Source organism: Salvelinus sp. IW2-2015, linkage group LG2 (genome assembly GCF_002910315.2).
Source record: "Salvelinus sp. IW2-2015 linkage group LG2, ASM291031v2, whole genome shotgun sequence".
In the NCBI taxonomy this organism is placed as follows: domain Eukaryota; kingdom Metazoa; phylum Chordata; class Actinopteri; order Salmoniformes; family Salmonidae; genus Salvelinus; species Salvelinus sp. IW2-2015.
Genome location: NC_036839.1, coordinates 37873144 through 37896232, shown reverse-complemented (window position 1 = coordinate 37896232; position 23089 = coordinate 37873144). Strand labels below are relative to the sequence as shown.

General features: G+C 42.9%; 1 protein-coding gene across 1 annotated transcript in view; it reads right to left on the bottom strand.

Moving 5' to 3' along the window:
- Positions 1-23089, bottom strand: part of LOC111979492 (target of Nesh-SH3) — a 58091-nt gene that overhangs the window by 2598 nt on the left and 32404 nt on the right. The window contains exons 15-23 of the mRNA XM_070446383.1: positions 22627-22692; positions 15718-15792; positions 15040-15153; positions 10636-10725; positions 9807-10016; positions 9034-9139; positions 8031-8110; positions 3757-3786; positions 3483-3641 (exon numbers count right to left, since the gene is read on the bottom strand). Of these exons, the coding sequence (XP_070302484.1) occupies positions 3483-3641; positions 3757-3786; positions 8031-8110; positions 9034-9139; positions 9807-10016; positions 10636-10725; positions 15040-15153; positions 15718-15792; positions 22627-22692 (930 nt within the window). The remainder of the gene's footprint in view (positions 1-3482; positions 3642-3756; positions 3787-8030; positions 8111-9033; positions 9140-9806; positions 10017-10635; positions 10726-15039; positions 15154-15717; positions 15793-22626; positions 22693-23089) is intronic.

Here is a 23089-nt window from a genome sequence, read left to right as displayed (position 1 = left end):
TTAGTTCTAGATAGCACCATTTTTCTAAGAGTGGTGCATTCACCTGGTCAGTCTCATGGAAAGAGCAGGTGTTCTTAATGTTTTGTACACTCAGTGTATACAATGACTTCGGAAACTATTCAAACCTCTTGACTTTTTCCACATTTTGTTCATTACAGCCTTATTCTAAAATTGATTAAATAAAACAGTTTCCTCAGCAATCTACAAACAATACCCCAAAATGACTAAGCGAAAACAGGTTTTTAAACATTTTTGCAAATGTATTTAAAAAAAACAGAAATACCCGGTTTACATAAGTATTCAGACCCTTTGCTATGAGACTCGAAATTGACCTCAGGTGCATTCTGTTTCCATTGATCATCCTTGAGATATTTCTACAACCTGATTGGAGTCCACCTGTGGTAAATTCAATTGATTGGACATGATTTAGATAGGCACACACCTGTCTATATAAGGTCCCACAGTTGACAGTGCATGTCAGAGCAAAAACCAAGCCATGAGGTCGAAGAAATTGTCCGTAGAGCTCTGAGACAGGATTGTGTCGAGGCATAAACCTGGGGAAGGCTACCTAAACATTTATGCAGCATTGAATGTCTCCAAGAACACAGTGGCCTCCATAATTATTAAATGGTAGAAGTTTGGAACCACCAAGACTCTTCCTAGAGCTGGCCGCCAGGCCAAACTGAGCAATCGGGGGAGAAGGGCCTTGGTCAGGGAGGTGACCACGAACCCGATGGTCAGTCTGACAGAGCTCTAGAGTTGCTCTGTGGAGATGGGAGGACAACCATCTCTGCAGCACTACACCAATTAGGCCTTTWTGGTAGAGTGCCAGAATGCTAAGTGTCACGTCTGGAGGAAACCTGGCGCCATCCCTACAATGAAGCATGGTGGTGGCAGCATCATGCTTTGGGGATGTTTTTCAGCAGCATGGACTGGGAGACTAGACTTGATCGAGGGAAAGATGAACAGAGCAAAGTACAGAGAGGTCCATGATGAAAACCTGGTCCTGAACCTCAGACTGGGGTGAAGGTTTACCTTCCAACAGGACAATGACTCTAAGCACACAGCCAAGACAATGCAGGAGTGGCTTCGGGACAAGTCTCTGAATGTCCTTGAGTGGTCCAGCCAGATTTGAACCCGATCGAACAATTCTCGAGAGACCTGAAAATAGCCGCGCAGCAACACTCCCTATCCAACCTGACGGAGATTGAGAGGATCTGCAGAGAAGAATGCAAGAAACTCCCCAAATACAGGTGTGCCAAGCTTGTAGCYTCATACCCAAGAAGACTCAAGGCTGTAATCGCTGCCAAAGGTGATTCAACAAAGTACTGAGTAAACGGTCTGAATACTTTTATATTTTTAATAAATGTCGAAACATTTCGACAAACCAGTTTTTGCTTTGTCATTATGGGCCATTGTGTGTAGATTGATATGAGAAAAAAACAGTTTAATCAATTTTAGAATAAGGCTGTCTCACCAGGGTTGGGTAGATTACTTTCTAAATGTAATCTGTTACAGTTACTAGTTACCTGTACAAAATTGTATCAGTAATGTTACTTTTGGATTACCCCAAACTCAGTAACATAATCTGATTACATTCAGTTACGTTTAGATTACTTTCCCCTTAAGAGGCATTAGAAGAAGAAAAAATGTATGTTACCAATTGAACCACATCTATTGAATTCTGCTGCAATGTTAAAGTTGACATAGCTGGCCACATATGGATGTTACATTTGACTTTATGCGTTGGTTGTGTAGGCTTCTTCTAACCCATCGCTTACTACTACATATAATAATACGTTAAACTTTGGTTTTTATTGTAAAAATATAATTTAATCAGAATTCCAGTCATTCCAATAAATGTTATACCCCTTCATCTTCTAGAATAGGACTTGGAAATATGGAAGTATAGATTAGCCTGAACATAACCCCAAAACTAAGGACTTATCAGCCAGCCCTACGCTGTTATTTATGATTTTGTTGTCATGGAGGACTGATTGATTCAAGTTGAAGAATAAATGCTGCGCTCATGGAACGGCATGTTTGAGCACTACTGAAAAGAGCTATTTACATGTGAAAAATTAATGCCATATGCTACATTTTCTATAGGCCTATTTAACATTTTGTTGGTGACACTTTGATATCTTGATAATATGCAGCTGTTTAAAGGGCAAATCCACAGATGAAACAATAACAAAATATCACCCCGCCTCTGTTTTGGTAAAAAGCTGAGGGATGGGCCTGGAGAAATGTAACCACTCTCAGATTAATAGTCGGAGCTATGGATGTGAGAACTGACCATCCATGATATCAAAATGATTGTTTGAACCATGTTATGAGGCTATACAGGTTGTTACATTTACAATGTTCACAAACATTGGGGGAAAACAAGCTTATATTTTGGGTTCWCATGGAGTGTGACAYTTGAACTAAGCTCATGAGGCATTTATAWATTATATTCTTCAAGAATCAATCATTTAAGTCCAAAAATGATGTAGCAACTACAGATTGCTCCTTTAAGTCTATCAAAAGTGAGTTTGAACACGTGTCCATTAGGCCTATGGATAAGAAAAAAAAGTATCAGCATGAATTAGATTGAGCAATAAAACCCCCACTTTTATTCCATAGGKTGGGATTCGCACTATGCAGCTGTTGCAATAGCATATTTTTTACTGGCTGTCCACTGTTTTCAAAAACAATGATTGAGAGGCAGCTTAAACTTSTTGAATTCAACCATTATTGGGTTCAAATATACATTTAGATTTGGGAACAGCCATCCACCACAACCACCGTAAGGTGCAAATAGCTAAATGAGAGAGCAGCAGTGTGATTCACATCAATGCGCTATGTAGATAACAATAATAAGTGATATCCGTATCGCCATAGACTACACTGCGGTCATCCTTACCTCCAAGCGTTTATTCAAGTTGGATAATTTTTGGATGCCGACAGCAGTCGATTGGAAGACATGGCTTGGACTGGAGTTTACAAAAGCCCTTTCCTGCTCTTTTCCCGCAATGGAAGACATGGCTTGGACTGGAGTTTACAAAAGCCCTTTCCTGCTCTTTTCCCGCAATCCATCAAACCCATTTGGTGTGTCATCATAGTGGTCTCTGAATCAGGTGGAACAAATTTAAACATGCACCTTTTTTTCAATGCTGATTTGAATGTCATTGAGAAAACAGAAGTGTCAAAGATTTTTTTTCTCGCAAACCTCCTTTCTGAACTTAAAAGCTATCCTCGATGTAATGATCTAATTTTTCAAAAGTATCTGTAATCTGATTACAATATTTTTGCTGGTAATGTAACGGCTTACAGTTATAGTTTTTTGTAATCCCTTACATATAAAGGATTACATGTAATTCATTACTCCCCAACCCTGGCTGTAACCTACTGTAACCTAACAAAATTTGGAAAAAGTCAAGGGGTCTGAATACTTTCCAAAGGCACTGTACAAACCCTCTTACTATACTAATACTGACCATTGAGCGAGTCGCTCATGTAGATTTTGTATCTAAGGGAGTTGCAGAGCTGGATGCCCACAAACTTGCGGTACCAGGTTCTCTTCACGTACTGCTTCCCGTTACACTCCGAGTAGGAATCTGCCTTGAAGGGGAACTGTGTCCAGATAGCAGCTTTACCTGGAGGCAGGAGAGAGAATATATTTAAGGATGCTTATGACACTATGGCATAGAGAACGGGACACAAACTATGGAGGAAAAATGGTTGTGAACATGACATACTGAGTCCACTCACCTGAGACATTCTCACTCACCCGAGGGTCCGCTATGGAGGAGAGAGTGAAAGAGAGAAAACATCATTAGTCACACATCAGTCCATTATTACCGCATTAATAAGCAATACTTGCACATGGACAGCTACAAAGTCGTGTCCCTCCCAGTCTGATTTCACTACAGGGCAAAGAGCCTTTGGTCCAATCACTCCTCTTTATCAGTGTTGGAGATCAATCCAGCTCAGGCACATCAGTCGACTGTTATTTCTGTTTGGACACAATATTGCTTTGAATGAAGTTAGTTCATTGATTTCATTAGTGTGCATAACGGATATGATATGAATCCCAAAATCCAGTCCATCTGTAGCTATTATGTGACTATGACTGATGTTGAAGCTGTCAAATCGTTGAGCAGCTGCTCTTGATCATTGTCACGAAGCCACATCCTCCCTCTCAGGTTAGAAGTTCAGAACGAGAAAGTGTAGGCTATATAGAAAAAATGACACTCAAATTGAAATTCATTAAACAAAATACTGAAGATTTCGATCAGCCTATTGGAGGTGTAGATTACATCTCACATTCCAGTGTTCCTTATGGAGGTGTAGATTACATCTCACATTTCCAGTGTTCCTAATGGAGGTATAGATTACATCTCACATTCCAGTGTTCCTAATGGAGTGTAGATTACATCTCACATTCCAGTGTTCCTTATTGGAGGTGTAAGATTACATCTCACATTCCAGTGTTCCTTATGAAGGTGTAGATTACATCTCACATTCCAGTGTTCCTTATGGAGGTGTAGATTACATCTCACATTCCAGTGTTCCTTATGGAGGTGTAGATTAACATCTCACATTCCAGTGTTCCTTATGGAGGTGTAGATTAACATCTCACATTCAGTGTTCCTTATGGAGGTGTAGATTACATCTCACATTCCAGTGTTCCTTATGGAGTGTAGATTACATCTCACATTCCAGTGTTCCTAATGGAGGTGTAGATTACATCTCACATTCCAGTGTTCCTTATGGAGGTGTAGATTACATCTCACATTCCAGTGTTCCTTATGGAGGTGTAGATTACATCTCACATTCCAGTGTTCCTTATGGAGGTGTAGATTAATCTCACATTCCGTGTTCCTTATGGAGGTGTAGATTACATCTCAAATTCCAGTGTTCCTTATGGAGGTGAGATTAAATCTCACATTCCAGTGTTCCTAATGGAGTGTAGATTACATCTCACATTCCAGTGTTCCTAATGGAGGTGTAGATTACATCTCACATTCCAGTGTTCTTATGGAGGTGTAGATTACATCTCACATTCCAGTGTTCCTTATGGAGGTGTAAGATTACATCTCACATTCCAGTGTTCCTTATGGAGGTGTAGATTACATCTCACATTCCAGTGTTCCTTATGGAGGTGTAGATTAATCTCACATTACAGTGTTCCTTATGGAGGTGTAGATTACATCTCACATTCCAGTGTTCCTTATGGAGGTGTAGATTACATCTCACTTCCAGTGTTCCTAATGGAGGGTGTAGATTACATCTCACATTCCAGTGTTCCTAATGGAGGTGTAGATTACATCTCACTTTCCAGTGTTCCTTATGGAGGTGTAGATTACATCTCACATTCCAGTGTTCTTATGGAGGTGTAGATTACATCTCACATTCCAGTGTTCCTTATGGAGGTGTAGATTACATCTCACTTTTCCAGTGTTCCTAATGGAGGTGTAGATTACATCTCACATTCCCAGTGTTCCTATGGAGGTGTAGATTACATCTCACTTTCCAGTGTTCCTTATGGAGGTGTAGATACATCTCACTTTCCAGTGTTCCTAATGGAGGTGTAGATTACATTTCACTTCCAGTGTTCCTAATGGAGGTGTAGATTACATCTCACTTCCAGTGTTCCTTATGGAGGTGTAGATTACATCTCAATTCAGTGTTCCAACTTGTTAACAAGGCTGCATGGGATGTTTCTTAATGTGACTCTGTGCAGCCAATGGCAATGTCCCCTTTAGGTACACTGAACAAAAATATAAATGCCACATGCAACAATTTCAAAGATTTTACTGAGTTACAGTTCATATAACGAAATCAGTCAATTGAAATGAATTCATTAGGCCCTAATCTATGGATTTCACGACTGGGATACAGATATGCATCTGTTGGTCACATATATCTTAATATCAGAAAGCCAGTCAGTATCTGGTGTGACCATCATTTGCCTCATGCAGCGTGAAATCTCCTTCGCAGGCCTGTGGAATGTTTTCCCACTTGGCGGGAACTAGAACACCCTGTCGAACACATAGATCCAGAGCACCCCACACATGCTCAATGGGTGACATGTCTGGTGAGTATGAAGGCCATGGAAGAACTGGGACATTTTCAGCTTCCAGGAATTGTGTACAGATCCTTCCGACATGGGGCCGTGCATTATCATCCTGAAACGTGAGATGATGGCAGCGGATGAATGTCACGACAATGGGCCTTTAGGATCTCATCACTGTATCTCTGTGCATTCAAATTGTCATCGATAAAATGCAATTGTGTTCGTTGTCCTTAGCTTATGCCTGCCCATACCATAACCCCACTGCCACCATGGGGCACTCGGTTCACAATGTTGACATCAGCAAACCGCTCGTCCACACAACGCTGTCTGCCGTCAGCCCAGTACAGTTGAAACGCTGATTCATCCATGAAGAGCACACTTCTCCAGCATGCCAGTGGCCTTCAAAGGTGAGTATTTGCCCACTGAAGTCGGTTARGACGCCGAAATMCAGTCAGGTCAAGACCCTGGTGGAGACAATGAGCACACAGATGAGCTTCCCTTAAACAGTTCCTGCAGTTTGTGCCAAAATTCTTTGGTTGTGCAAACCCACAGTTTCATCAGCTTTCTGGGTGGCTGATCTCAAATGATCCCGCAGATGAAGATTCCGCATGTGGAGGTCCTGGGCTGGCGTGGTTACACATGTTCTGCAGTTGTGAGGCCGGTTGGACGTACCCAAAATCTCTAAAACGATATTGGAGGCGGCTTATGGTAGAGAAATGAACATTCAATTCTCTGGCAACAGCTCTGGGAGACATTCCTGCAGTCAGCATGCCAAATTGCAAGCTCCCTCAAAATTTGAGACACGTGGCATTGTGTTGTGTGACAAAACTGCACATTTTAGTGGCCTTTTATTGTCCCCAGCGCAAGGTGTACCTGTATATTGATCACATTGTTTAATCTGCTTTTTGTATAATGCCAGGAGCCACTTGTGGATTTGACAGCTCTGACGTAGTTCCACCTCCGACACCGCCAAAACAACCTCTATGTCGGCTAAAGTGGATCTGATTGAATAGAGCACTAAACCTAACTATGACCAACATGATCAAGTCCCCAAACACCCCCCTCGCAAAGTTGCACCCTGGTAATAGTTGTCCATCTCTTCCTGGAGTCTAGTGTGTGTTGTTTTTTGATTAGAGGAGTGATGAAAAGCCTGACAGACAGACAGGCCCCATAGGTCTCGCCCAGACATGCCCCAGTGGTCGCCAAGGTTACCAAAACAGAAAAGGCATGTTGGAGTCATTAACAACAGTCTCATTGCACACCTCTGACATGCTAGGCCATGCTAATAGTGAGCAGCTAATTACTTACACACATCTATTAGCCAAAGGTTAATACCATGAACAAGTAACTAATTAGCGACACATGTCTGAAAAGCATGTGATATCAGTGTTTGATACAGCATTTAGAGGCGGAGCCAAGCTAAAGCAAAGTATTCAAGTTGAAACAGTAAGATTGTTATTCAATTTTTTTTACTAATTCACTGGCGCAGCCAATGGGGCTCTATAATGCCAACAGTGGGAATTGTGGTCCTAGGTCAAGGTTCTGATATATGGTCCCTTTTGCATGGTTTCCATCAACAGTTAACATTTGGATATGGGAATGGTAAGCTGATCATAGATCTATCCATGCCCAATAGGAACTTCTATCTGGAGCTGGCCTCCATTCCGGCTCCATTATGTAAGTGTAATCAGACATATTGGCCACTCTGACATTGCTCATCCATATATTTATATATTCTTAATACATAGTCTTAATTCATCATCCCTTTACTTAGATTTGTGAGCATTGGGTATATGTTGTGGAATTGTTAGATATTACTTGTTAGATATTACTTGTTAGATATTACTGCACTGTCGGAGCTAGAAACACAAGCATTTCGCTACACCCACAATAACTGCTAAACACGTGTATGTGACCAATAACATTTGATTTGATACAGTGGAGTCCATTTTGGCTCTACACCTACCTGACTCTGTGTTGAACGACACCGCCTCACTGGCAGGCCCTTCCCCAAGCTCATTCTTGGGTTTCACTTTGAACTCGTAACTGAAAAAGGAAAGAGAAAAAGTCAGCATGGTGTTAATCCAGCTCAGTCATTTCAAAATCTCATTTTTATATACAGAACTTTCTATTCCAATCGCCATGGTGAGATAGCTTTCCCAGCAAAGGAATGTAAACGGGAGATTCCACATCACAGGAGGCTGCTGAGGGGAGGATGGCTCATAATAATGGCTGGAATGGAGTGAATGGAATGGTATCAAACACATGGAAACATGCGTTTGACGTATTTGATACCGTTCCATTAATTCCAGTCCAGCCATTACTATGAGCCCGTCCTCCCCAATTATGGTGCCACCAGCCACCTGTGTTTCACGTACACAAAAAGAAACCTTAGTTACACTTGTTTGCTATAATCGTAACCTTTGTGGAGCTTGAGTTTATATTCCACCCCGTCTCCAACACTATGACACTTGATATTTTATATTCTCCACAGCCTTGAGCAGAGGCCAGTGCTTGCTCTTGGCCCCTTATCCCTTTCTCTACTTCTCCATCTCCCTCTCTCTCTTGCTCTTTCTCTTTCTCTCTGCCTCTCTCTCCTATTCTCTCTCTCACATAGACACACACACACACACACACAGACTCTCTCACTTAAACACACACACATACACACACACATACATTCACACTCTCTCACTTAAACAAACACATACATACACACACACACATACACACACACACTTTGCTAATGGCTGTTCCATAACGTATGTGATGTTCAGATGTTGTGGTGGGTGAAACAGACCCAGCCCAGGATAAGGTTCTGGTTAATCTGGTTTATTCTATGAATCTCTAACTCCCAGCCAAGACCAAGATCAGGATCCAGCATAATTAGAAACACAGTGAACCTTCCCAACTCAACACTGCTCCAGCAAGCCTCCACACACCACATAAAAACAAACACAGACACACACCTGCTCTCTGGTTTTAAATTCTCCACAGCAGTGTGAGTCTGGTTGGTAGTCAGGATGGACACCTCTTCTCCATTGGGTCCTTGGGTTCTTGAAATTACCTCATACTCTGATCAAACGAGAAGCAGCAAATCCACACAACATGTTTAATTATATCTTTACAACCTCATTGATATCATACATATGTGATTTATGTGTCTTAACGAGGCAAATATAACATTTCAAGACAGGACTCTGCGGATTTGGGTGGGTTTGACAAGGACTGGGCCATAAAAAGCGTTCTGAAAATATGTTGCCGCAACGCTCCACCTCCACGACATGTTCTTATTGTAGAGTTATCCTGATGGAGCACAGATGGACTTTCAGGATGTTATTAAAAGACCCATTGTAATAGTCTTATGAGTTAGGACTTCACCCTTCAATAACCTAGAGAGCTTTATGAACCTCTGCGCATGTGCTCTTGCACACACGCACACACTAGTATACACGCACACACACGTATACGCACACACATATACGCACACACACACACACACACACTAGTATACACGCACACACACGTATACGCACACACACACACACATATATATGAGTATCAGCACACACACACAATCATACACACACACACGCACATATATACGCGCATATACGCACACACGTATACGCACACACACATACATATATATGCGCGTATACGCACACACACGCACACACACCCGCACACGCGTATACGCGCACACACGTATATGCGCACACACACACATTCACACACAAACCTGTGGTGTCGTTGTCAGTCTTCTCCCAGTCCAGGATGATGAAGGAGGGGCATCCCTCCACGGTCACCACGGTGACGTTGGAGGGGGACAAGCGGGGGGGTGCGGTGACGTTCTGCTCCACCCCCTCCTCCTCAGGGAAGAAGCTGAGGGAGTGTGTTATGGAACACGGCTCGTCTGGCTTCTTGTCCGTCTTATAGAGCACATGAGGGGCTGGAAAAGACATTAAAGGGTTGGTGCTCAAACAATAATATCTTAAAAGACACAGAACTCTGTAGGATAACACGTCATTTAGCAGACGATTTTATCCAAAGCGACTTTCAGTAATGCGGCATAGGACTACTTTTTACATACAGGTGGTCGTGGGAATTAAACCCACTATCCTGGCATTGCTAGCGCCAAGCTCTACCAACCGATCTACATAAAATCACAATAGGATAAGAACGATTAAAAACATTGTAACTACAGATTTAGGTAAATGTTTTTCAGTGCACTTACAATGTACTGTCACATATTGTTCTACATCCGGGTTACATGCAATTAATTATACATTGCATTCATTGAAAAGACCTCGAACAGCTTATGATCAGCAGTATAGTGGTATTATTGTTTACATCTCTGACATCTGTAAGAGACAAGAGATCTAAGTCAGCTGGAGCTCAGCCAACCATCTGGATACAGACAAGACAAATCCAAAACAACTGGCGGTAAGAGGAAGCACGAAAGGCTAATGTTCTCCAGGTTATTGTCCTCAGTGATCCTCCAGCCCCTGTCCACCGTGAGTTTAGTCATGGGGGTTTGTTGAATACTGTTATGATGCATGTGTCCTTACCTACGAAGCGCTTCTTGCCCAAGGCGTCCACTTCCGAAGCAGGCAGAGAGCTGAACACAGAAGAGTTGTCACCTGTCTCATTACGAGTGGCTATAGAGAAATGGATGATGAGATTGAGAAACAACAAAGTGAGTGTGTGTGCATGCTATGAGAGTACTGTGATGATATGTCAACATTCCCTGGCAGAACTTCTCTGGCTCAGTCCTACAGTCCGCAGCTGCTTTGGTCTCTCTCTCTCTCTCTCTCTCTCTCTCTCTCTCTCTCTCTCTCTCTCTCTCTCTCTCTCTTAACGCACACTGGCTAGATTTGAGAAGTAGACATTTGAGAAGTAGATGTCTTACTCTGGTTAGAAAGCAAAGTCAACATTGTGTATCTGGTGGAAATCAAGCAATTCTGTAGCAATTCTGGAATGTGGTCAAATCTTTGAAACCAAACTCCACCCCCTCATTGCCCTAACAGGTTATGACAGCCTCTGGTCCCAGAACAGTGAGAGAGAAAAAAATAACCAACTGTCAGCTAAGAACTTCAAATTATATTCTTGATGTTTCAGCAGCTACGCCTGTCTTAAATTCTGTGTTTAATTGCTTAGATCATAGGCATCACTGTGTTTCCATATTTATAGACTCACAGCGTATCTAAGGACTAGGATACTGTCCAAAAGTTGTCTGAAATGGGCCTCGAACAGGCGTCTTGCAAATGGTTTGGGAACTATCTGTCAGACAGGACACGTATGCTTTCTTTTTGATGGTGTCAAGTCAAGTTACCTCAATACTACTAAAGGTGTCCTGCAAGGGTCAATTTTGGGACCTGTCCTCTACTATTTATATAAATAATGTTGGTCTATCTGCAAAATTCTGTAACATTCATCTGTATGCAGATGACACTTATGCATGTAAATATCTGGGCTTTTGGATTGACAAACATTTTACGTTTAAAAAACATTCGGATGAGCTAGCTAAAAAGCTGAGATTTAAAATAGGCTTCTTTTATAGAAATATATCCTGCAGGTTGTACAGGCAACCTCCCTCTCACCTCTTAATTATGGTGACACTATTCATCAGACTGCAGCAGCAATTCTCTAAAACCCTTGGATGTTGTGGTACCATTTCATTTCATTTCTCCCTTTTTGTTTACAAAGCTCTTCTGCACAAGCTTCCAACATATCTTAATTCTCTGTTAAAGTATAAAAATACGAGGCACCAAACCCGCTCACATGGTTGGTTAACTCTTGAAGTCCCTCGTGTTTCTACCAACCTACGTAAATCAGTCTTTAGTTTAAACGCCCCTCCCCCCCCCATGTTTGGAATAATTTACAATCCACATTACATCTGGAATCCTTGGTGCCAATAGGGCAGTTTAGAACGCGGATGAGGGAAGAATTCACTGAGGGTTGCGAGTGTTTTGCTTGATAGTAAATAAATTATTTGTGATGTTGAAATGTAGTGTATCTTATAGTTTTTTTTGCTATTTTACTGAATCATCATGTTGACTAATGAATTGTTTGTTCTCACGGCACCATTGTGAATYATACCATGGTCTCAATTGGGCTACCTTGAACAAATAAACGTTTTTAAAAAGCACAAAAAAACACATACACTACACGACCAAAAGATGCTCGTTGAGCATCTCATTCCAAAATGATGGGCATTAATATGGAGTTGGCTGTCATAACAGCCTTCACTCTTCTGGGAAGGCTTTCCAYTAGATGTTGGAACATTTCTGCGGAAATGTGCTTCCATTCAGCCACAAGAGCATTAGTGAGGTTGGGTACTGATATTGGGCAATTAGGCCTGGCTCGCAGTCAGCATGCCAATTCATTCCAAAGGTGTTCGATGGGGTTGAAGTTAGGGCTCCYTGCAGGCCAGTCAAGTTCTTCCACACCATTCTCGCCAAACCATTTCTGTATGGACCTCACTTTCTGCACGGGGCATTGTCATGCTGAAACAGGAAAGGACATTTCCAAAACTGTTGCCACAAAGTTGGAAGCACAGAATCGTCTAAAATGTCATTGTATGCTGTAGTGTTAAGATTTCCTTTCACTGGAACTAAGGGGCCCGAACCATGAAAAACAGCCCCAGACCATTTTTTGTCCTCCACCAAGTTTTACAGTTGTCTCTATGCATTCGGGCAGGTTAGCTTTCTCCTGGCATCCGCCAAACCCAGATTTGTCCATTGGACTGCCAGATGGTGAAGTGTGATTCATCACTCCAGAGAACATGTTTCCACTGCTCCAGAGTCTAATGGCGGCGAGCTTAAACCACACCAGCCAACGTTTGGCTTTGCACATGGTGATCTTAGGCTTGTGTGCAGCTTCTCGGCCATGGAAACCCATTTCATGAAGCTCCCAACWAACAATTATTGTGCTAAATTTGCTTACAGAGGAAATTTGGAACTCGGTAGTGAGTGTTGAAACTGAGGACAGACGATTTTTACGCGTTAAGCYCTTCAGTACTCGGCAGTCCTGTTCTGTGAGCTTGTGTGGCCTATCACTTCGCGGCTGAGCTGTTGTTGCTCCTAGACGTTTCCACTTCACAATAACAGCACTTACAGTTGACCGGGGKAGCACTAGAAGGGCACAATTTTGACGAACTGACTTGTTTGAAAAGTGCCATCCTATGACGGTGCCACACTGAAAGTCACTGAGCTCTTCAGTAAGGACATTCTACAGCCAATGTTTGTCTATGGAGATTGCATCGCTGTGTGCTCCATTTTATACACATGTCAGCAACGGGTGTGGCTAAAATAGCTGAATCCACTAATTTGAATGGGTGTCCACATACTTCTATAGAGTGCATACGGAAAGTATTCAGACCCCTTCCCTTTTCCCACATTTTGTGACATTACAGCCTTATTCTAAAATGGATTAAATACATTACTTTCCTCATCAATCAACACACAATACCCKATAATGACAAAGTAAAAAATAGGTTTTTAGACATTTTTACAAATGTATTAACAATAAAAACAGAAATACCTTATTAACAAAAGTATTCCGAACATGTGCTATGAGACTCGACATTGAGCTCCGGGGCATCCTGTTTCCATTGATCATCCTTGAGATGTTTCTACAACTTTATTGGAGTCCACCTGTGGTAAATTCAGTTGATTGGACATGATTTGGAAAGGCACACACCTGTCTATATAAGGTCCCACAGTTGACAGTACATTTCAGAGCAAAAACCAAGCCATGAGGTTGAAGGAATTGTCCATAGAGCTCCGAGACAGGATTGTGTCGAGGCACAGATATGGGGAAGGGTACCAAAAAAGTTCTGCAGGATTGAAGGTCCCCAAGAACACAGTGGCCTCCATCATTCTTAAWTGGAAGAAGTTTGGAACCACCAAGATTCTTCCGAGAGCTGGTCGCCTGGCGAAACTGAACAATCGGGGGGGGAAGGGCCTTAGTCAGGGGGGTGACCAAGAACCCGATGGTCACTCTGACAGAGCTCCAGAGTTCCTCTGGGGAGATGGGAGAACCTTCCAGAAGGACAACCATATCTGCAACACTCCACCAATCAGGACATTATGGTAGAGTGGCCAGACGGAAGCCACTCCTTAGTAAAAAGCACATGACAGCCGGATTTGAGTTTGCCCAAAGGCACCTAAAGACTCTCAGACCATGAGAAACAAGATTCCCTGGTCTGATGAAACCAGTATTGAACTCTTTGGCTTGAATGCCAAGCGTCACATCTGGAGGAAACCTGGCACCATCCCTACTGTGAAGCATGGTGGTGGCACCATTGTCCTGTGGGGATGTTTTTCAGCGGCAGGGACTGGGAGACTAGTCAGGATTGAGGGAAAGATGAACTGAGCAAAGTACAGAAAGATCTTGGATGAAAACCTGCCCCAGATTGCTCAGGACCTCAGACTGGGGCAATGGTTCACTTTCCAACAGGACAACGACCCTAAGCACACAGCCAAGACAACGCAGGAGTGGCTTCGGGACAAGTCTCTGAATGTCCTTGAGTGGCTCACCTAGAGCTCGGACTTGAACCCMATCGAACATCTCCGGAGAGACCTGAAAATAGCTGTGCAGCGATGCTCCCCATCCAACCTGACAGAGCTTGAGAGGATCTGCAGAGAAGAATGGGAGAAACTCCCCAAATACAGGTGTGCCAAGCTTCTAGCGTCGTACCCAAGARGACTCAAGGCTGTGATCGCTGCCAAAGGGGCTTCAACAAAGTACTGAGTAAAGGGTCTGAATACTTATGTAAATGTTTCCGGTTTGAAGTTATTGTAKATTTCCTAACATTTCTAAAAACCTGTTTCTGCTTTGTCATTATGGGGTATTGTGTGTAGATTGACGAGGGGGYAAAAATCWGGAAAAAATCAAGGGGACTGAATACTTCCCGAATGCACTGTATTTATATAGTGTATATTCTTAGAAACACAATCACTGAACCGTACCGTTCAAGGCRGGGGCGATGGTTGTGGTCTTTGGTTTGGAGGGCTTAGTCGTAACCGGAAGGAAGGACTTCAAGATGGATGCCTTGTCTCCCTGCTTCAGGTCTATGGGCTTATCTGAGGACAGGGGGGAGAAAACACAGCTCAGTCATATTAGCTACAGATACAGTTGTGGTCATCTGCTACCCAGCCAGGTGTATCTCTAAGAGGTTTTCCTGCTGAAGGAAAATATATTAAATATGTGTGTTGCATAATTGTGTTGGTGTTATGTAAGAGAAGTAAGTCAAGAGAAGTGAGTCAGAACAACACACACATACTGCACTCATACACACAGGCACACAAGCACACACATGCACACATACATACTGGCAGGTGCGCACTCACACACAGTTGTTGCGTTTAAAGCTGTGTGTGTATTCTTCAGAGAAGTGGTTTAAAGGCTTTGTGTGTGTATTCTTCAGAGAAGTGGTTTAAAGCTGTGTGTGTATTCTTCAGAGAAGTGGTTTAAAGCTGTGTGTGTATTCTTCAGAGAAGTGCAAGGCGCTTTATAACTTTACTGAGGGAAGGAAGAACCATCAAAATGACGACAAAATGAAGATGTCGGTGCAAAACTTGTGAAGTGTTGCTTTAACAGAAGTCAAAGTGTTCAGCAGCCAAAACAGTGGTCAGTTCTGCCCTCACCCTTGTCTCCTGTTTTCCCCACCAGGTTGGGCCTCTTGTTGACAGGAAGAGAGGGACGCAGGACTGCAGGGGAGCCTGGGAAATAGAGGCCATAGCAGGGTTAGGAACTACATATTTGGAGATGCTGCTGGAGTGCACTGTTGAGAGGCCTATTAACTCATAACTGAGGATGAATATTGGGCTTTTGAAAAATCAGTGGAAAACTTTTCAAGAGGGATGAAGAAGAGAGAAGCCGCAGTGCCAACTGAACCACTGGAGAGGAGATCGTGATGGACAGAAGCATTGCCATACAAACAGGCCCAACAGATTGGACTTGTTAAAAAAGGATGTTGAGAATTCCTACTACATTGCACAGCCATAGGCTATGAGTAACACCACATCAACTCTTAATAACCTTCAACTATAAACCTAGCTGTCACATAAAAAACACAAGAGCAGCAATCAGAAGAAACCTAAAAACCACACGAGGATTCAAAGAAATTGACAACAAGACCGAGGCATAGATTCAATAAGATCAAGCATTTACCGGTAATAGCCGACACATACAGTGCCTTCGGAATGTTTTCAGACCCCTTGACTTWTTCCACATTTTGTTAGGTTACAGCCTTATTCAAAAATGTATTAAATAGTGTTTTCCCACATGAATCTACACACAATACCCCATAATGAAAAAGCAAAAACAGGAATTTAGAAATGTTTGCTAATAGAAAAAAATGAAATATCACATTTACATAAGTATTCAGACGCTTAATTAACTCAGTACTTTGTTGAAGCACCTTTGGCAGTGATTACAGCCTCTAGTCTTCTTGGGTATGATGCTAGAAGCTTGGCACACCTGTATTTGGGAAGTTTCTCCCATTCTTCTCTGCAGATCTTCTCAAGCTCTGTCAGGTTGGATGGGGAGGTTCGCTGKACAGCTATTTTCAGGTCTCCAGAGAATTTTGATCGGGTTCAGGTCCGGGCCAATCAAGGACATTCAGAGACTTGTCCCGAAGCCACTCCTGCGTTGTCTTGGCTGTGTGCTTAGGGTCGTTGTCCTGTTGGAAAGTGAACCTTCACCCCTTTCTGAGGTCCTGAGTGCTCTGGAGCAGGTTTTCATAAGGATCTCTCTGTATTTTGCTCAGTTCATCTTTGCCTCGARCCTAATTAGTCTCCCAGACCCTACCACTGAAAAACATCCCCACAGCATGATGGTGCCACCACCATGCTTCACCGTATGGATGGTGCTAGGTATCCTCTAGAAGTGACGCTTGGCGTTCAAGCCAAAGAGTTCAATCTTGGTTTCCTCAGACCAGAAAATCTTATTTTTGATGGTCTGAGAGTCTTTAGGTGCCTTTTGGCAAACTCCAAGTGGGCTGTCATGTGCCTTTTACTGAGGAGTGGCTTCAGTCTGGCCACTCTACCATAAAGGCCAGATTGGTGGAGTGCTACAGAGATGCTTGTTCTTCTGGAAGGTTCTCCCATCTCCACAGATGAACTCTGGAGTTCTGTCAGCCTGACCATCGGGTTCTTGGTCAGGAAGAGAGGGACGCAGGACTTTTTAAGATTGATCGAGGCCACTGTGTTCTTGGGGACCTTCAATCCTGCAGAAATGTTTTGATACCCTTCCCCAGATCTGTGCCTCGACACAATCCTGTCTCGGAGCTCTACGGACAATTCCTTCAACCTCATYGTTTGGTTTTTGCTCTGACATGCACTATCTACTGTGGGACCATATCTTAGGTGTGTGTGTGTGCCTTTCCAAATCATGTCCAATCAATTGAATTTACCACATGTGGATTCCAATCAAGTTGTAGAAACATCTCAAGGATGATCAATGGAAACATGATGCACCTGAGRTCAATTTCGAGTCTCATAGCAAAGTGTCTGAATACTTATGTAAATAAGGTATTTCTGTTTAATTTTTTTAATACATTTGCACAAATGTAAAAAAAAAACAGTTTTTGCTTTGTCATTATTGGTTAGRGTGTGTAGATTGCTGAATAGGTTTAATTATTTAATCTATTTTAGAATAAGGCTGTAACGTAACAAAATGTGTATAAAGTCAAATGGTCTGCATACTTTCTGAAGGCTCTGTAGCTGATATTTTGGCGGTGTTGGAGGTGGAACTGCATTCAAGGTGAAACTGCAGCTGTCAAATCAATGAGCAACTGCTCTTGATTATTGRCACAAAGCCACACCCTCCCACTTGCGTTAGAAGTTCAGAACAAGAAAGTGTAGTCTATTTACTGTAGAAATAATTACGTTCAATTTGAAAATCATTAAACTAAATAATGACGATTTCTATCAGACTAATCAAGTTGTTGATTACATCTCACATTCCAGTGTTCGAACTTGTAAAAAAAAGTCTGCATGGGATTTCTCTTAATGTGACTCCGTGCAGCCAATGCCAATGTCCGCTTTAGGTATAACGCCACAGGAGCAGTTTGTGGATTTAACAGCTCTAACGCAGTTCCACCTCCGACACCGCCAAAACAGCCGCTATGTGAATGTCAACTAAAGCAGAGCTGATTCAATAGACCCCTGAAACACCATAACATTTTATGCATGTTCTTATATATTTTAGATGAAAAGCAAGAAACCTGGTCTCAATTAATCCTCTGCTACAGCCAAGCCAAAATTCTTCACAATCCCTGTATTGTTCCTATTCCAAAAACTACGAATAGGATCAAACTAAACACAACCCAGGGAATAAGGAGGACGCCAGTTCAAACTCCCGCTAAATTATGTTCTTTTAAAGTCTGTTGGAGCTTTAGCAGGCTGTGGACTGATTGTAGGGGCAAAGCTCTGTGATGAAGACTCTGGAGTATCAAACTCAGAACAGGCCACTCAGACTGAACTCAGATCTACTATTAAGCAATCCAGGTCAGGATATTCTCCCTGAGTATCTTTACTCCTGGCCAAACTGAGAGTGTTGGCAACCCTAGTTCAGGTCTCATTGAGTAAATGCACTTACTGGACATGCGTCATATCTCCATACCGTTGACTTTGATGTGGTAGACACTATCTGAGCGTGATTGTGGCAGTTCTTTGAATGCTTGGGAGACTGGTTCCTTCTATTCACTGTAGCCTATGTCTATAGCTCTGACCACCCAGTGTGCAGCCCAGGGGACCCTATGTCACATCATGTCATTTCCACTTGGCCCACTCTTATCTCAAGAGAATGATTAGTGGTTGTGTTCTCCTCTAGGGTATCTACTGTTCCTAAGCCCTCCTTATCAGCACTAAACCCCTTCATATATATTACCCCCCCCCCCCCCACACACACACACACTACAACACATTCATAAATATTAACTTGGCTTGTGTCGACCCCCTGGCCCAGTCGGATCTGACCCTGCATGCCTGCCACTCTTTCAGGGGTAAATCAGACTGAGCTCCAACCCCTCAATGGGGCTACGAGACCAGACAAGTATAAGTAGAACTTGAGCCAAGCAAGGGAAAGTCTTGGAGAGCCACAGTGTGTGTTGCTTTCAGACAAAGAAAATGTGGCTGTGTGTAAAACCTTGTGGCTCCTTAAATGCTTTTTCCCCAAAAATTAAATCTACAACTTTTGTTGACTGCTCATTGGGTGATGGGGATCAGCGTTATGGGAACGTAAGGTGTGATGTCATGAGGAAGCTCTGTTTATCATCCTGAACCCTGCAGCTGGCTATGGAGAACCAGATTATTCACAACACCCCACAAAACACTCACTGGTCTTTGGGTGACAAACACCTAACCGCTGCACTGTTTTACATGCTCCCACGCACTTAACACACAAAACACACACACACACACACACACACACACACACACACACACACACACAACACACACACACACACACACACACACACACACACACACACACACACACACACACACACACACACACACACACACACACACACACACACACACACACACACACACCACACACACACACACACACACACACACACACACACACACACACTGTTTTGAAGTGTGAGCTTTACCAGCAGTAGATTGTTGTGTGAGCTGGTTTCTGTCAGAATCCTCTGGCAAGACAGTGAAAAACACTGTTCATAACACTGTGCTTTAGGTTTGCCCAGAACAATATTCCCTGAGAAAATATTTTCCACTGATTTACAAAATTACTGTTATGCTTGTTGCAACATACAGTGCAATCGAAAAGCATTCAGACCTCTCCCCTTTTTCAACATTTTGTGATGTTACGACCTTATTCTAAAATTGATTAAATATTTTTTTCCCTCATCAATCTACACACAATACCCCAGATTGACGAAGCGGAAAAAGGTTTTTATACATTTTTGCAKATTTCAAAAATAAAGAAAATGAAATATCCTTATTTACATAAGTATTCAGACACTTTGATATGAGACTCGAAATTGAACTCAGGTACATCCTGATTCCTTTGATCATCCTTGAGAAGTGTCTACAATTTGATTGTAGTCCACCTGTGGTAAATTTGATAGGACATGATTTGAAAAGGCACACACCTGTCTATATGAGGTCCCCACAGTTGACAGTGCATGTCAGAGCAAAAACCAAGCCATGAGGTGGAGGTAATTGTCCGTAGAGCTCCGAAACAGGATTGTGTTGAGGCACAGATCTGGGGAAGGCTACCAAAACAAAGGAGAACCTTCCAGAAGGACAAACATCTATTCAGCAATCCACCAATCAGACCTTTATGGTAGAGCGGCCAGACAGAAGCCATTACTCTGTAAAAGGCACATGACAGCCCGCTTGGAGTCTGCCCAAAGGCACCTAAAGGACTCTCAAACCATTAGAAACTAGATTCTATGATCTGATGAAACCAAGATTGAAGTCTTTGGCCTGAATGCCAAGCGTCACATCTGGAGGAAACCTGGCACCATCTCTACGGTGAAGGATGGTGGTGGCAGCGTCATGCTGTGGGGATGTTTTTCAGTGGCAGGGACTGGGAGACTAGTCAGGATTGAGGGAAATATGATTAGAGCAAAGTACAGAGAGATCCTTGATGAAAACCTGGTTCAGAGCATTCACGGCCTCAGACTGGGGCGAAGGTTTACCTTCCAACAGGACAACAACCCTAAGCACACAGCCAAGACAACGCAGGAGTGGCTTCGGGACAAGTCTCTGAATGTCCTTGAGTGGCCCAYCCAGAGCCCGGACTTGAACTCAGTTGGTACATCTCTGGAGAGACCTGAAAATAGCTGTGCAGCAACGCTCCCCAAGAGGATCTGTAGAGAAGAATGGGAGATACTCCCCGAATGTAGGTGTACCAAGCTTGTAGCGTCATACCCAAGAAGACTCAAGGCTGTAATCACTGACAAAGGTGCTTCAACAAAGTACTGAGTAAAGGGCCTGAATACTTATGTAAATGTATTATTTTTCTTCTATAAATTTGCAAAAATGTCTAAAAACACGTTTTTGCTTTGTCATTATGGGGTATTGTGTGTAGATTAATGAGGGAAAAATACAATTGAACAATTTTAGAATAAGGCTGTAACGTAACAAAATGTGGAAAAAGTCAAGGGGTCTGAATACTTTCCGAATGCACTGTATACTYGAGAAACTCAAGGTCACTATCCACTCTCAAAACAGAGGGCTCAAAACAATGTAAGGCCTATATAAACTATATAGACCACATTCACAGTTGAACAACATCAAATCAAACATGAGATGTGCAATGTGCAAGACATTGAGGTACCGAACACAGACATGAGCACTCCATCCAGTGTGGAATTCACCCTGAGAAACACATGCTTCAGGAGGTGGATGGGAACAGAGTAATAGGAGACAGATAAGCCCAAGACAGACAGACACCACTGACAGACAGACCAGACAGACGTTTACAGACAGACAGACAGACAGACAGAACAGACAGACAGACAACAGACAGACGACAGAACAGACAGACAGACAGACCAGACAGACAGACAGACAGACAGACCGACAGACAGACAGACAGACAGACGAGACACACAGACGAAACAGACACCACACAGACACATTTGAGGACACCACTGACAGACAGCAGACACCACTGACAGAACAACATACACCACTGACAGACATACAGACAGACAGACAGACACCACTGACAGACAGACCGCCAGACAGACAGACACCACTGACAGACCGTTTAGACACATCATAATTCACAATTACATCAATGATTTACTTTTGCAGTTCATTAGAAACCAAAAAGTGCAAATATTGGAATAACGTTGCTGTGGGGACATTTGAAATCTAATAATATTTCATTGGTATTTCAGATTGGTTTTTGTAGACAAAGTGTGTTTTTAATTCTGTAGAGCTGCTTCCTGCAAGCCCTAGGGCTCCTTGATGACCTCTGAAACTCTGCCAGTTTCACAGAAACACACACACCGGCTGAGACTGAAGCAGAAACTGAAGCCAACAACTGGTTATAGTGGAATGTAGGTGTGGACATCCATGACTGTGGTCATTTTTTGGTTTGAGATGTAACACATTTTCGAGCAAATCATGCATTGACGTCAATGGGAGATTTGTGTGAAAATTCTAACCATGCTCCCAGATATCAAGTTACTGTAAGATGGAGTCTTTTATGACCTGAACAACAGGTCTAGGATCAGACTGTAGTGATACGACCAGAGGAGAGGACTCTTCTTTAGTCTCAGTCATATTGACAGTCAAAACGTGGAAAAACACACCAGCAGATTCAGACCCACATCAACAATAACAGGCACAACACGCAAATGGACAGGATGCCCAATAAGAATGGACAGTCACGCGGACAAACAGACAAGCTTGCCAATCTTAGGACAGGGACAAGTTGTTGAGGCTTAAGCGCATGGAGGGCTTGCTGCGGGGAACATAAAACAAAATGGCATCTCTCGGGGGAGATGGGTTAGTGGGTGAGAGACAAACTGAGAGGTAACAATCATCTCTGTTTTTTACCCAGTCGGTTTCCGGACCAGACTGCAGGTTTGGGAATAGCAAGACCCTTGTGGTGCTCCCCGTCGGCTGTTGGAGGGAGAAGAGGGCTCATTAAATTAAGCATGTCTAAAAATGCAGAAAACATGCTTAAGACATGCTAGGAACACACAAGAGGACAACAACAACAAGACTAAAAGTGGATAACATAATCTCATCTGAAAACACTGTCTCTTAAAAGGAAATGGTCAGATCAGTCTGGTGTTTGGAATGATTTGAAGCCAGTTGGCCTGTGTTCCACAGATGTAGCTGTCTCTCTCAGTCTCTCTCTCGGTCTCTCTCTCGGTCTCTCTCTCGGTCTCTCTCTCTCCAAAAACATTGGCAGAAATGATTTAAGCCTACACATTCTCTGACCCACACTGTGGACCAAGACCACATGACACCCATATCGATTTGTGAGAGAGAGAGAGAGAGAGAGAGAGAGAGA